This window comes from Chironomus tepperi, unplaced genomic scaffold (genome assembly GCF_022539635.2).
Source record: "Chironomus tepperi strain 1889 unplaced genomic scaffold, CSIRO-AGI_Ctep_v1 contig_376, whole genome shotgun sequence".
NCBI classification, from domain to species: Eukaryota; Metazoa; Arthropoda; class Insecta; order Diptera; family Chironomidae; genus Chironomus; species Chironomus tepperi.
In genome coordinates, this window is record NW_027226498.1 from 457,094 (window position 1) to 473,403 (window position 16,310).

General features: G+C 30.6%; 1 protein-coding gene across 7 annotated transcripts in view; it reads left to right on the plus strand.

Moving 5' to 3' along the window:
• Ppn (proteoglycan-like sulfated glycoprotein papilin) overlaps positions 1-15,172 on the plus strand; it is a 36,714-nt gene extending 21,542 nt beyond the window's left edge. For 4 of the 7 annotated variants that reach the window (XM_070647162.1, XM_070647161.1, XM_070647159.1 and 1 more), the window contains exons 3-20: positions 3,176-3,236; positions 3,869-4,342; positions 4,419-4,796; positions 4,865-5,220; positions 5,305-5,608; positions 5,670-8,899; positions 8,969-9,228; positions 9,305-9,484; positions 9,949-10,119; positions 10,214-10,881; positions 10,950-11,142; positions 11,314-11,496; positions 11,663-12,252; positions 12,319-12,469; positions 12,717-13,196; positions 13,336-13,494; positions 13,562-13,675; positions 13,738-15,172. In XM_070647162.1, coding sequence (XP_070503263.1) covers positions 3,176-3,236; positions 3,869-4,342; positions 4,419-4,796; positions 4,865-5,220; positions 5,305-5,608; positions 5,670-8,899; positions 8,969-9,228; positions 9,305-9,484; positions 9,949-10,119; positions 10,214-10,881; positions 10,950-11,142; positions 11,314-11,496; positions 11,663-12,252; positions 12,319-12,469; positions 12,717-13,196; positions 13,336-13,494; positions 13,562-13,675; positions 13,738-13,895 — 8,110 coding nt within the window. In that variant the 3' untranslated portion in view covers positions 13,896-15,172. The remainder of the gene's footprint in view (positions 1-3,175; positions 3,237-3,868; positions 4,343-4,418; positions 4,797-4,864; positions 5,221-5,304; positions 5,609-5,669; positions 8,900-8,968; positions 9,229-9,304; positions 9,485-9,948; positions 10,120-10,213; positions 10,882-10,949; positions 11,143-11,313; positions 11,497-11,662; positions 12,253-12,318; positions 12,470-12,716; positions 13,197-13,335; positions 13,495-13,561; positions 13,676-13,737) is intronic. The other 3 variants (XM_070647165.1, XM_070647164.1, XM_070647163.1) reach the window with 3 other exon arrangements.
• The last annotated feature ends 1,138 nt before the right edge of the window (positions 15,173-16,310 follow it).

Below are 16,310 nucleotides of genomic sequence, written 5' to 3' on the forward strand. Positions count from 1 at the left end.
ATCCACTCGTTCGTATGTACAAATATATAATTATATTGAGAAAATAATTTTTAATGGTTTGATGTTCAGCTAAAGTCATGAGAATCTCAACTAACTTCAACAATCATCATGTTTATCATTTCAGACAATTTGTCGCCAATAAATAAATTAAAGCTAATCTCATGTAGTATGTTTGCATAATATCTTAGTTCTTTTCATTTATGTTTTCCTTTTCAGATTAATGATTTGGAAATTGCTTTCGAGTATTTGCTTAGATAATTACTAATTCTTAAATTTATTAATATTTTTTTTTGTCTTTGCATAAATTTCTAAAAAAAATATAAATGCAATCGATTCAGCTATCCGCTGCCATTCTTTTAATTATTGTCATCCTATTGAAAAAAATTTAGGGTTTGCTAAAATTAAGAACTCTAAAAGTTTTAGAATGTGCAAGCCTTAAGTAATTTTTTTTTTAAATGTTATTTTTATTGATACATTTCAATATTTTAAGAATACAGTACAATATAAGTTAAAGAAGAAGCTTTTCTCATCTTAGTTGTGGAATTTGAGAGTAATTAATTATTTTGATACAATGAGATCTAGAAGAGATGTTTGATTTTTGCCATATAACCCTAAATAACTAATTAAAGACATCTTACTTAAACATCTATTTGAATATTGTATTTTATATTTAAAGTGTAACTCACGCATAAGTGCATTTTTTTTTTTAGAAAAACTCAAATTTCTCGATTGAGATTATAATTTAACTAAGAACCAAGCATTATCGATTTTCCTATATTGTCACTCATTTTATGTAGGAAATTAAGAAAATAATTGTAAATATTTAGCGTGAATCACTTTTCACAAGGTGGTGAGAAATCAAATATTTGACAAGTCGAGTAAGTCAGAGCGTCTACTATTGATGGTAGACATAAATATCCCCAAAGTAAAAGAGTGAGTTAAAGATATGAAAGAATTAAATCCAATTTATGGATTATTTTTTCCCTTTTTTATTTGATTTTTTTTTGTTTCTACCGATTTGATTTCATTGTGGGAAATTGAGTTATTATTTCGTAGAATTTCTTGTTTTATTCTATCAAGAAGATTACAATAATTTGATATATTTTTCGTATTCATAAAATCGCTTATACATTCCAAACATAAAACATCATAGAAAATAAAAAAGAGGAGAAAATAAAAATTCAACACGTGTAGAATTAAATAAAACACTTTATTATGTTTATAAATTTTGCATGAGAATATGAGATGAAGACAACGCCAATTGTATTCACATGAAGAAATCCCTAAAAACGTGTTGATTGAAAAGAATTTCAATTTGTATAATTTTTTTGCGCATCTTTATCAATTTTGTTCCATATGTAATAGCAATCAGTTTCATTTTATGTTCGAACATAAAAATGAATATGAGAGGAGAGTGATACAATATGTTAAAAAATTGTTGAACGTTAATGTGTAACGCGGAAAAATGATAAAATATTCATCATGATGAACTCTTTTATTCTCTCGCTTTAATTTTTTGTTTGTTTGTTTGTTTTAACTGGTTTTTACTTATTCAGATCATAACGAGAAAATTGAATTATGAATCTCGTACGTAAAAAACTTTCGTACACGTACTGTAAAATTAAAATTATTAAAAAAAAATAATAAAATAAAAAAAAAAACCAGAAAATTCCTAAAATGAGAAATTAGAAGAAAAAATTCAATTGTGTGAATATCATATAAACTTTTTATCCGAAAAATAAAGAAATGATATAAATCATGAAAAAGACGTAATTACATGTCATGAAAATAAAATGATTATCATGATGGTATAAATATGCATCTACAATATGCAATCATTCTTTTATGTGTCCACATAGGTATATTGAAATATATCACGACGAAATTAATATAAAAAAAAAGTTCATTGAAATACGAAAAGAGAATAAAATAAAATTAAAAAGCTTATCGGCATGCTTAATTCGCTGGAAAATTGATTTTCGAATATTGTTTTAAGCGCAATTGTCAATAAAATGAAAATAAATGAAAAATAAAATAAAGTGATTAAATTACCATAACTTTTTATAGCAAGGTAACTAACTAACAATTACATGAATATAATTTGGTAGGATGAAACCATATGTAGACTTTCGTAATGTTACTTTAATTTTGAATTTCATTTAAATTTTAAAATGAAGTAAAGTTGATCATTTTCATTTAAAAAAGTTATTTTGACCAATTTTGAGTTTTTTTGAAAAGTTTAATAATTATTTAATTAAAAATTCAAAAAAATAATCCAGTCCTGGGTTCAAAACTAAGATCTTCAAAAGGAAAATTTTCTCATCCCGAAAAATAGAATGCTTTTAAGTGTTACAGCATTAATACAGATATTTAATCTTAAATATGCATTTGTGATATTTACATGTTTTATCCAAAATTTCCAATTTTGTTTTGAATTATCAACTGATAAATTGGAACATTTTGTGGCATCCATCAAAACATAAAAGCAGGGGAAGAATTACAACAGATGGCCGCCCAAAATTTGAGCAAAATATTTGATGAATTCAATTTTCTCTCGTTAGCATAATGAACATAATTGTAAAATAGTAATGATGCTACTAATTCATCAAATTTGATAATATATAATAAAAAATCCGTGTTTGAATAGTGCTCAAGCTTCGAAACTGGATCGCTTTTATTGTTCTATATAAAAAGTCGATGTCTTCATTTTTGTGCTTAGATGTTACTTTTTTAAATTATGTAATGTTAAATATTAAATAGATCATTCGGGCTTATATGGGTATAAACAAAGGGAACAGGTATTGAATCTCATTTTGAAAATTTAAGATCAAAACAGAGATTTATATTTACATAAAACAAAGCAAATCGCCATTTTGAATTCCACCATTAAGAAAAATGTTGTGTAAGAGGGAGTGGCTTAATGCGGAATGACAGAAAAAAATTAAGGCTTATATACTTATAAAATATTGGAATACGTATTCATATTTTTGTCAAAATTTTATTTTTTGTTAGTAAAGATATTATAAAATTTAAGCATGTTTATGTCCCTTATATGAAATAAGAAACATAGGTATTTAATTAATAAATCATTTAATTGTGATACTTAATACAAAATATTTTATACATTTGTCGATTCTAACTAATGCATTTTTTAATTTTTTTTTTATAATTTCAGATCTTTAGCCTTGCTATTTTTCATACTCACACAAAACATAAGTTTAGTTCAATCAAAACGGGTGAGTAATAGCAAAAAAGAATTAAAAAGTTCCACAAATTTTGATAAATAAAAATTTTTGCCAAGAAATTTGATGTTTAAGGATCTTTAGAAAATTTGAATTAAAAAACTGTTTGATGACATAAAATAAAAAAAAAGAAAAATAAAACCAGGAAATAAGATTACATAACATATTGGTTAGATAATTATTTGTTAATCAATTACTGATTGATGAGCATAAATGCAATACCGATTTTCAACACAAATTCCCTACAGTTTATTTCACGCTTTTATTTATTTTGCATGATGTAAACATCGGACTATTGACTATTGTTCTTTATTCATTAGCAATATAAAAGAAACAATACTAAATATAATATTATGGAATATTGCGAATTTTAGTAATACTAGTTACACTTGAAAGATCAAGCTTTTCTCCTTAATTTTGTGAAAAGATCCATATTTTTATGTTGTTTTTTCGCATCATAATTAGAGACCTTATTAAACTAAAGAAAGACAATTTTAGAAAATATTTTAACTATTAAATTGAATTAAACTATAATTTCAATTGTTTGAAAATTAAAAGCCTTAAGAAAGTTGTATATTTACGGAGAGTAAATAAACTAATATACATATAATAAAAATGATTTTCAGCTGCATTTTCAACGCCATAAACGTCAACATGGAGCAAACTTATATCTTCCCGAAAGTTTTATTATACCAGAAGGTGAAGGAAATGAACACCAATGGGGAGAATGGGGAGCACCATCCGAATGCTCTCGGAGTTGTGGTGGCGGAGTAGCATATCAAACAAGAGAATGCCTTATATTAGGAGCAAATGGAGAACCAAATTGCGAAGGCGGAAATAAGAAATATTTTTCATGCAATACTCAAGACTGTCCAGAAAACGAGCCCGATTTTCGGCATCAGCAATGCTCATTTTTTGATAAAACGCCATTTGAAGGAGTTTATTATAACTGGGTGCCATACACAAAGGCTCCAAATCCATGTGAATTAAATTGCATGCCAAGGGGTGAACGTTTCTATTTTCGCCATAAGTCAAAAGTCATTGATGGTACGAGATGTAATGATCATTCAGTGGATGTTTGTGTTGATGGCACATGTCAGGTATGCTCATGGATATAAAAGTTTTATATTTTTTTCATGATTGATGAATTACTTTTTATAACCATTTTATATTTAGCCTGTTGGCTGTAATTTAATGCTTGGTTCACCAGCACGTGAGGACAAATGTAGAACATGCCAGGGTGATGGATCATCATGTAAAACTGTTACTGGCATATTGGACATGAATAATTTACAAGTTGGGTACAATGACATTTTGTTAATTCCACAAGGTGCAACAAATATCGAAATTTATGAACGGTCGCCATCAAATAACTATTTGGCGATTCGTAATATTACTGGACATTACTATCTTAATGGGAATTATAGAATCGATTTTCCTCGGCCAATGCCATTTGCTGGAAGTCTTTGGACTTATGAAAGAAAACCTAACGGTTTCGCAGCGCCTGACAAAATCACATGTTTAGGACCTACATCAGAAGCTGTTTATTTAGTTGTAAGTTCGTAATTTATAATTTAATCTTTACAATTTATTACATGTATTTATGAGAACATTTGTTTTAGTTACTGTCGCAAGATCAAAATGTTGGTGTTCATTATGAGTATAGTGTGCCACAAGCAGCAGCTCCAGAAGAACCCGATACATATTCTTGGGCATACACAAAGTTTGAAGCATGTTCTGTTTCTTGTGGTGGCGGACACCAATCTCGTAATGTTACTTGTACTAGTCAACGTTCATTGGAAACTGTCGATCCAAAACTCTGTGATGCTTCACAGAAACCAGCTGAAATACAAAAATGTGGATTACTTGATTGTGCTCCACAATGGATCGACGGTGAATGGGGTAAATGTTCTGCTCCATGTGGTAATAACGGTACAAGAGAACGTAAAGTTCACTGTGAAGTTGTCAAAGCTGATGGGTAATAGAAATGCATGAGTCAAACGCATATGAAAATAAATTAATTGAATTTTCTTTATATATTTTTTTAAATTGTCTTGTATAGAGCTGTAAGTGTCATTGAGGATGAAGAATGCCTTGAAGTTGTTGGTAACAAACCTGCCACAATTGCATCATGCAATGAGGGCAAAATCTGTCCATTGTGGTTTACAGGAAAATGGCAACCTTGCAATAAATTATGTGGAGAAGGAAAGCAAACGCGACAAGTTGTCTGCTACCAAAAAGAAGAAAACGGAAAAATTACTGTTTTAGATGACAAAGATTGTCTTGACGAAAAACCAAAAGACGAGATGGATTGTATGTTACAGCCATGTGAGGGTGTCGATTATGTTGTTTCTAGTTGGAGTGGAGTAAGATATTTTTTTTTACATGAATATTTTCATATTTTTAACTATTTTTTGATGTATACAGTGTGATTCTTGTGACACCACAATTGAAACAAGATTGGCATTTTGTGCATCGAAAAGCGGAAAAGTTTATGATGAAACATTTTGCGAAAAACGTGAGAAACCAGAGCTTTCGAGACCTTGTAGTTCAATGCCTTGTGATTATAATTGGTTTACATCGCAATGGTCAAAATGTTCAGCATTATGTGGTAAGGGTGTTCAAACAAGAACAGTTGTGTGCGGTAGACTTGAAAATGACGAAATTAAAAAGGCTGATGAAAATAAATGTGATGAAGTTGAAAAACCAGAAATTGAGAGAGAATGTGATGGTCCATCTGAGTGTCCAGCACAATGGTTTGCAGGACCATGGACAGAATGTTCTAAAAATTGTGGTGGTGGAATCAGAAGCCGAAAAGTCATTTGCTTGGTTGGAAATCAAACTGTTGATGCTAAAAATTGTGAAGAAGATAAAATCATTTTTAGCAGTGAAGATTGTAATGCAGACGCATGTGTTGATGATGAATTACTTCCTGTTGATACAACAAGTAAACCTTTGGAAGAAGATGATGAAAGCGAAGAATGGTGTGATGAGGATTATGATTCCGAATCAGTATCAACAGTTAAGGCAATAACTCAAGAAGGAGTTGTTAAACTTACGGATGAAAATGAATTTACAACAATAATAGATCTTTCTCCAAGTTCGTCAACTGAAGGGTCACCTGAATCTGAGGATATGATGTTTAGCGATGGAACTGCCTCAGATTTTGATGTTACTTCTAGCGATGATTCTACAGATATTCCAACAACTGAGGGTTCTGGTTCCGATGAAGGTAGTGGTGATGCTGTATCGTCACTTTCGCTCATCTCATCATCTTCAATAAAAGATGACAAGTTAACTACTGAAAGTGAACTTGAAGGTAAATCTTCATCGACTGATGCAATCATAAGTAGTTCAGTAGAGGAAGCAACTACTTTGTCATCATTGATAACTGACTCTGAAACATCTATTCTGGCTGAGTCAACCACATCGTCTGAAGACCTTACGTCGACATCAACCAGTGATTTATCTTCTTCATCACTTCCATCATCATCAGAAATGGTTTCCCAATCTTCTGAATTTGTTACAACTTCAGAGACTCCAGTATCGAATGAACAAACGACACAATCGGCAACATCAGAAGAAAATCAATCAACATCAGCATCGGAAATTTCTGAAATGCAAACAACAACATCAAATGAAGAAGTTACAACAGAATCCTTTTCCACTAGTTCTGTCCCAGAAACAAGTTCATCCGAAAGTGATACAAGTGCAATTGAGACAACTGAAAGTACAATTGAAACGAGTGTAAGTTCAATTGAAACTAGTGAAAGTTCAGTTGAAACTAGCGAGAGTTCAATTGAAACTAGTGAAAGTTCAATTAAAACAAGTGAAAGTTCAACAATTAGTGATGTGGAATCAACAACGGAACATGACACAACAATTCAAGATATTACAACTGAGACAGGAACCAAAACAACCAAGAGCTTAAATGATTATGAAATTCAAACTAGTAGCTTTGATTACAGTTCTGAATTTACAGAAATTAGTACTTCATCTGAGGTAAAAGATGAGTCAACGGAAGGAATTGATTCTGCAGAAACAACCTCATCTTTAGTGGAAAATACTGAGGCTACAACTGAGACTTCATCTGAAGCATCAGTGCAATCATCAACAGTAACTGAGGTACCAGATACATCAGATGCTACTAGTACAAAAGAAAGTTCAGAATCTACTACAGATGCGGATCTAACAACAACAGGAGATGAACAAACAACCAAAACACTTGATGTCGAGGAAACTACTACTGGTGAAAGCTCAACAATTTCAGATTTGGAAACTGAGTCAGAAACTGATAATACAGATACATCTCTGATAAATACTTCTGTTGAAAATGTTGCAACCACTGAACCTACAGTTGAATCTTCAACTGTTGACATTTGGAGTACAAATACTCCAGAAGATGATGGTTTCTCAACAACTGACTCTTCGTCGGCGGCTATTACTCTCGATGATATTATCACAACAGAGCTTAAACCAAAGAAATGCAAACCAAGACCAAAGAAAACAGCTGCATGTTTGGTTTCACAATTTGGCTGTTGTCCAGATAATAAGACAGCTGCCACTGGTCCATTTGACGAAGGATGCACAATCATAGAGACATGCAAAGATACTAAATATAACTGTTGTCCTGATGGCCTTACACCTGCTAAAGGTTTACATGGAAAAGGCTGTCCAAAAGAAGATTGTAATGATACACTCTTTGGATGTTGTCCAGATGGAATTTCAGCTGCTCAAGGGAATGACGAAGAAGGTTGTCCTGTTCCAACAACAACAACTGAGGCTCCTACTACAATTTCAACCACTAAAATGCCAAAAGCAAGCAAACCTACTAAAACACCAAAAACTTGTAAAGAAACTGAGCATGGATGTTGTCCTGATGGAATTGAAACTGCTTCAGGTGATAATTATGAAGGATGTGCTGATAAGCCAACAGGTTGTTTTGCATCTGAATTTGGATGCTGTCAAGATAACACTACTGTTGCAAAAGGTCCTAACTTTGAAGGTTGCGCAGTATGTCGAAATACACAATTTGGATGTTGTCCAGATAATGAGACGCCTGCTCATGGACCTCTTCAGGAAGGTTGTTGCCTTCAATCTGAATTCGGATGTTGTCCAGATAACATTGTTGAAGCTCGCGGTCCAAACTTGGAAGGTTGTGGTTGCGATTATTCACCTTACGGTTGTTGCCCAGATAATAAAACGTCAGCTAAAGGACCAGAAAACGATGGCTGCGGATGTAAATATTCTCCACACGGCTGTTGTCCTGATGATATTACTCCTGCTGCTGGAGACAGTTATGCGGGATGTCCATGTCAATCATATCAATTTGGTTGTTGTCCAGATGGAATTACAACTGCTACAGGGCCTCATAATCAAGGATGTCATTGCTCTAATAGTGAATTTAAATGTTGTTCTGATAATCTTACTCCTGCAAAGGGACCAAACTTTGAAGGGTGTAACTGTGCTACCAGTAAATATGGCTGCTGTCCAGATGGACTAACAGATGCTCAAGGTGATAAATTTGAAGGATGTGAATTTGTGCCTGTATCACCACAAAAAGCTTGTAGTCTTAAAAAAGATATGGGATCATGTAATGACAACTATACAGTTAAATATTTCTTTGATACGGAATATGGAGGATGCAGTCGTTTTTGGTAAAAATAAGAAAAAACTTGATTTAAAATTTCATACGTATTAACCTTTTTTTTAAAAAAAATATAAAGGTATGGTGGATGTGGCGGAAACGATAATCGTTTCGAAACTGAATCAGATTGTAAAGCAACATGCGTTGAACCTACTGGAAAGGATGCTTGTCATTTACCGAAAATTCATGGTCCATGTACTGGATATTATCCAATGTGGCATTATGATAGCGATAGAAACGTTTGTACTCAATTTGTCTACGGCGGATGTCTTGGTAATGCAAATCGATTCGAGAAAATTGAAGATTGTCAAGCGCAGTGTGTCGTCGACGATAAAGGCAGTAAGGATGTTTTTTTTTTATTTCCGTTGATAAAAACGATTTTCATTATCATTATAATTTATTTATTTCTTTTAAGCTGCATGTGACCAGCCAATTGAACCAGGCATCTGTAATGGTTCATTTGAAAGATGGGCTTACGATAAAGAACAGGATTCTTGTGTTCCATTCAACTACGGTGGATGTAAGGGTAATAAAAATAATTTCCCAACTGTTGGAGCTTGTGAGCATCATTGCAAAAAACCTGGCATTGGAAAGAGTGAGTACAATTTAATTTTTTTTTTTTTATTTTGGTTAGTTTTTGTGATTGAATTTTCGTTTTGTTCGTATTTATTTTAATTTGAAAGCACTTAGTGATTTCGAATTAACGTAGAAAATTTTTTTAGATTGATTAGTTTTAATAATTTATTTCTGGTTTAAATGATGAAAAGAATTGTTACTTTTGTTTTTAGAAAATACTAAATTTTTAATATGTTTTACATTTTATAAATAACACATTCAGTATGAGAATTGACTTTAACCATTTCATCATAACTTTTAAAAAATTAATGTAAATCATTACTTTTAGGTATTACGTTACTAACATTATTTTTTAATATTTTTTTCTTTCTAATATGGTTTTTTTTATTTGTTCTAACAAATTTTTCCAAAAATATTTCAAAAATATATGCGTCATACATATGCAAAAATATAAATGCATTTAAAACAAATAATATAAAACAGAGATTTGCAATTTACCAAAAGAAACCGGTAATGATTGCAACGAGAAAAACGCTCGCTGGCATTTCTCGCAGAGTGATAACAAATGCATGCCATTTTATTATGGGTGTGGTGGAAATGAAAATAACTTTGAATCCGAACATGAATGTGCAGAACATTGTCCATCGGTTGTTGGTGAGAATTGGATTTATAATTTTTACTATGTGTTATTGTTAATAATGATTTAAAAATAATTATTTTTTTTATCAAATATTTAATTTAAACACAGTTAAAGATCAATGCCAATTACCTGCTGATATTGGTAATTGTCAAAATTATGTTGCATTATGGTACTTTGATACAAAAATAAAGCGATGTCGACAGTTCTACTATGGTGGATGTGGTGGAAATGAAAATCGTTTCAATTCGGAAACAGACTGTGAACAAAGATGTAGAAAGACAGATGAAGAGCCACCTAGAACTGAACCTACAGTACCAAGAGTCGAAACAACAACAACACATATCGAACCATCTACTAAGAAACCAACTACTGAAAAACAAAGAGATCACTGCCTTCTTCCTTATGAGTCTGGAAGATGTGAAGAACATCATAGACGCTACTATTATGATAGATCGTATGGAATTTGTACACAATTTCTCTTCACTGGTTGTGATGGAAATGAAAACAATTTCGAAACTCTTGAGGAATGTGAAGAATTATGCACTGATGTAGTTGACTTATGTGATTTGTATCCATTAGAAGGAAGATGTGAAGAAAATGTCACTAGATGGTATTTCGATAGTTACACACAAAATTGTCATGAATTCCAGTATAAGGGTTGTGAAAGTAACAAAAATAATTTCATTGACGAAGATTCTTGCATGAATGCATGTCAGCATAGACATCTTCAAAAAACACCAGAACCTACACAAAAAACTACTCAAGCTCCGGAAATTGTAATTACAAAAAAAAAAAAAAAAAAAATAATGATTAAAAGTCTAAAAATCGATTTTAAAATTTTCAGAATGTTCGAGGTACTGATGTATGTAGCGAGCCAGAGGATCCTGGTTCTTGCGATGAATATGTTATTAATTATTCATACGATAGGGAAACACAGTCATGTAAAGCTTTTTATTATGGAGGATGTGGTGGAAATGGAAATCGCTTTGAAACAAAAGCTGAATGCGAGTCCAATTGTATTACGAAACAAGATGAAGGTAAATTGAACAACCGAATAACAAAAAAAAAAAATTATACACAAAAATTTTGAGCTTTTGACAAAATTTGATGAAAAAACTATTTTTGGGATTAGATAGTGCATATTTTTGAATTTAAAAATAAGAACATGATTACATAAACTAATAAGATAACTTCTTGCATGTACATAGAAACGGATATTTGTATGTTGCCTGTAGAAGCAGGCTCATGTGATGACAGTAGTGTTGATCCAATAAGACGATATTACTTTGATTATAGCAGAGGCTCATGTGTAGCTTTTGCGTATTCAAGTTGTGCTGGTAACCTTAATAATTTTGAAAGTGACGAAAGTTGTATTCAATACTGTCAACATCGTAAGTCAAAAAAAAAATATTCCAAACTTTTTGCACTTAGTATACATGCATGATTATTTTTTTACTTGCACCATGAATTTTTTGCTCCAAAATTTCCGAAACATTAAAATTTAAAAAATTTAGATTATTACATTAATTAAAACAAATAAAATCATCTTATAAATAGATATTCCACAACAACCTCAACATACCGAGCCACCACCACCAGTTGATTCTAGACCCGACTGTAATCTCTTCATTAGACATTGTGATTCATTACGATGTCCTTATGGCATTTTAAAATCATATGATTCAAACAGTGGATGTGAGCGATGTGAATGTGAAAATCCATGCTCTGATTATGAATGTCCTGAAGGAAGTAAATGTTCTGTTGATGTATCATCCGATGAGTATGGCGCGACTATATTCGTACCAACTTGTAGAGAATATGTTAAACCGGGGCATTGTCCAGTAGATAATGAGCAAAATGATTCTGACGCTTGTGAAGATGAGTGTGAAGATGATGCCGATTGCCGCGGAGACTATAAATGTTGTACATCAGGGTGCTCAAGAATTTGTTCTTCACCTCAGGAAGAAATAGCTACGGCTGCACCTCCACACTATCCAGAACACCCACAATCAAGACCATCAGAGCTTGAACAAGTACCTGAAGAAGATTTACGTCCAGTTGCAAGAGAAGGAGGCGTTGCTACACTTCGTTGCTTTGCAACAGGTTTTCCACCACCTTCAATCACTTGGAAACGTGGCGGTATTGAAGTGAGTGTAATTAATTATTCTAATAATATCACCTTAATGATAATTGCCTAATTATCTTCAAATTAGCTTAAAACTAATCAAGGACGATTTGTTCTTACATCCAACGGAGATCTTCAAATTGTTCAATTACACAGAACCGATGCTGGAACGTATGTTTGCGTCGCATATAATGGAATTGGAAATAGTGTGGAACGAGAAATTACACTGACTGTTGACGGTAGGATTTTTATTTTAACTTTCTTTTGTTTCTGGAATGCCATTTTTCAATATAATTTACATAAGTTTAGAAATTTTAAGGCAATGGTTTTCTGATAACATTTTAAAATTAATTGGTGACATTTTAATTTTTTTTATATTTTTGTTAGTTTTTAACATGATTTTTTCTAATCAATACAAATTTTCTGTGATGGTATTTTATTAACATATTTTCATATCTTTTGGTGTTGATAATATTAATATATTAGAACCGGCAGAGGGTAGCGCCTATATTGTAGGTGAACCAAATTCAACTGTTGTTGCACATCTTTCGCAACCAGCATATTTACGTTGTCCAGCTGGTGGATATCCAAAACCATTTGTGACATGGTGGCGTGGTGACAAAATCCTTCCATTAAAAGATGATCGCTTTGAAATAACTCGTGATTATTCGCTAGTATTTAGTAAAGTAGATTTATATGATTTGGGTACTTATGCGTGTCAAGCATATAATGCAATTGGTAAACCAGTAACAATTTCTGTAACATTACGAGCACGTGGAAAGGTTCAACCACGCACTGAAGAGGATTATAAATACATTCAATATATTATTACTGATTCACATCCTACAAATCCACCAACCTATAAACCACCTCCTCCTTCAACTACTACACAATCTACAACCCGTCGTCCTATTCCTCCTCCCACTCGAACACTTCAAACTCGTTTACCACAAGATGTTAACTTTGGTAAGTGCTCGTGTATTGCATGTTGCATAACCATTTTGTTAATTTGCATGATTGATTTTAAATTAAAAATTGCTAACATAACTAACTTTATATAAAGAATTATTTAATTAATTTGAAATTATTTTACAAACAAAATTAGTTCCAGTATCAGTTAGTTTGTCACTGCCAAGGGGAAAAGTAATTAGTGTAGGTTCAGAAATCACTTTATATTGTAATGCAAGTGGCTATCCGGCACCAGAAATTTCATGGTATAAAGACAATCGTGCAGTTGAAGTTTCTGATCATATAAGAATCATAGGTAATGATAAAAGAAAACAATTAAACCATTTAATTTGAATTAACTGAATTTATTTTTATATAAGCAGATTCACAAAGATTAGTCGTAGTTGATGCTCAACCATTTGATTCAGGAAATTATAGATGTGTAGCAAGAAATGAATACAGTCAAGCCTTTGCAGCTGAAGTAATAACTGTGGAAGGTAAGATAGATAAATTTTACATTCTATCAAAATTGAAATTAAATAAATATCCTTGTCCACAGGTTTCCATATACCATCCGATTGTACAGATAACAAGAATTTTGCCAATTGCGCCTTGATTGTAAAAGGAAATTACTGTAATCATAAATATTATGCCAAATTTTGCTGTAGGTCATGTACACTTGCAGGACAACTACAGAGTCATCCTAATGAGATATAATAAGTAATTGTTCATAAGTATTTCAAGTTTATCATCTGTTACAGCTTAAATTCTTTTTTTATAATTGCTTAGATACATTAAACTAATTAAAGAACAAGGGGCGTAGTTAAAGATTTTTGGTGGCGGTGGTTTTATTATTCTTATATGGACAGACATTTGTTAGATTTTTTTTTTATTAAAAAATCTTAGAAAATTTAAAGAAATTTTCTGTGGAACCCCAAAATACACCCTTGATCACGCTCCTACATAAATTGTTTGATTTTTCCGTCATTGAAATAGAAAAAAATGTGTTCATATTCTTTTGAGAGAAAGAGAATTCATTTTAGAATTTTTACTTGATAGACCATAATTTTATTGAATTCAGCAATTTTACCAGTTTTCTTTAATTTTGTATATGATGAATAAATGGTACATTTCAGGAATTAAATCAAAATTATCAATTTTACACAATATATTCAATGTGCCTTGTTATGTAGCCTTGTGTAATTAAAAAAATCATAAACAATTTAATTTCAAAAATTGCATTTAAATCTTTACGTATTACGTGCCATTTTCTCTCTCTAAAAATACTTGTGTATAATTACTGTTAATGTGAATTCTCATGTAATAGTTGTTAACTTAATTAGTTATAGCATATGAAGTTCTGTAGATATAGAAATGTAACGAAATTATCAAATGAATTTACGAAATCAACTGAAGGAATTTATTGACATGTGCCTTGTGCATACCTATTTCATAATTTTAAATTAATTTTTCTTTCATTTTTATTTTAAAAACTTTATTATTAAAATTTTTCTTTTGTAAAATTCGTTTATATATCATCAATGAAGCAGAATAAGTACTATTTTTTAAATAGTTGAAAAAAAATTTAGTTCTCTAAATGATCTTGTGAATCGTAAAGAAACTTAAAAATTGTTAAAGACCATAGAATTTATTTTTTTAAAGTTTAATTCAAATTTTGGAATTAAATATCTATTAATATGATTTACGCTTAATAATTCAAATCTTTTTAAGTTCCTCAGATATCTAAATTAAAAAAGATGTCATTTTAAATTAAAAATTTCCATAATACAAAAACCACATAGCCAAAACAATAATAGTAATAATCTTAAATTAACGATTTTTAGCTTTTTAAAAACATGAAATCAGATACTTACAATTAAAATTTTTGTTACCTTAAAATCAATAAGTAAAAATTTCTAAAGATGTAATTTAAATAAAAAGTGTGGCAATACTGACAGAAAAAAAACAATAAATTAAATAATGAAAAATAAAAACATGATGGAAGTTTGTTTTCTTTCGTTTTATTTTACAATGAACCCTAAAAGTAGGAAAAAAAATCACAATCCCATGTGCATGATAAATAACAATACCAATAGCAGTAAATCTCCATAGATTGAGGCTAGTAAATTGGAGCGTAAATAAAACGTAAATTTATGTGGATAAAATGGAGAAGAGATAAAATTTCATAAATAATTTTTATTTCTTCTTTTTTTCATTTTCTCTCTCTGAACCTGAAATGACGTATTGTCTATGAATGTACTTTATTCCTTTTTTATTCAGATATTACATCCATATAATAAATAAGAGCTTAAATAATGATAATAATGATAATAATTGAATGAGGATTACTGAAAATAAAGAACATGGTTAAATCGCATTAATCATCTACAGTAGAGATAATATTAATAAAAATACAATAATATGAAAATTATAGATGTGCCCGGTAGTAAAAATGTAATGCGAAATTTTAAATAAATGACGATTTGTCATTCAAGACGAATTTTGTTAAAGCTTTTTCAGCATTTTTTATTTATATCAATTGATTTATTTAGTTTTATCTATTTATTTATTTTTATTTCTAAATCAGTTCTAAAAACCTAAAGTTTTTCTAATCATATTAATATTATTTATGAATTTAAATGATACAGAAATATTTTTTAACCTTAGATCCTTTAAATGAAATATTGATTTCAAAAAAAAAATTTCGCAATGAATATGAGCAATTTTCATCCATTTTACCTAAATAGTTGTCAATGTGGCTTGGAATTTTAGGGTTTTGGTTCCGACATGTCTAAATCAGTTTTATTCTTTAAATCAAAACCAAATATTACAAATATACATGATTTATAAGATAATTGGCTTTTAGAATGTTTACCCCTCCGTTAATTTTCGCCTTGTTCTTGGTATTAATTCTTGGCATTAAAACTATTAAAATAAAATGTAGGCTTTTAAAATCATATTTTCCAAAATTTCAAGTTTTTCACATTGTTATTTCCTTTCAACCTTTTTTTGTTCTCACATTTGCTTTTCACACTTCTCTCTCTCTCTTTTTCAATTAGCATACAAAATTGAACTCGTTGTCAATATTTGAGATGAATGGAAAACATTAAAAAAAAATTTCAGCTTGTAAAT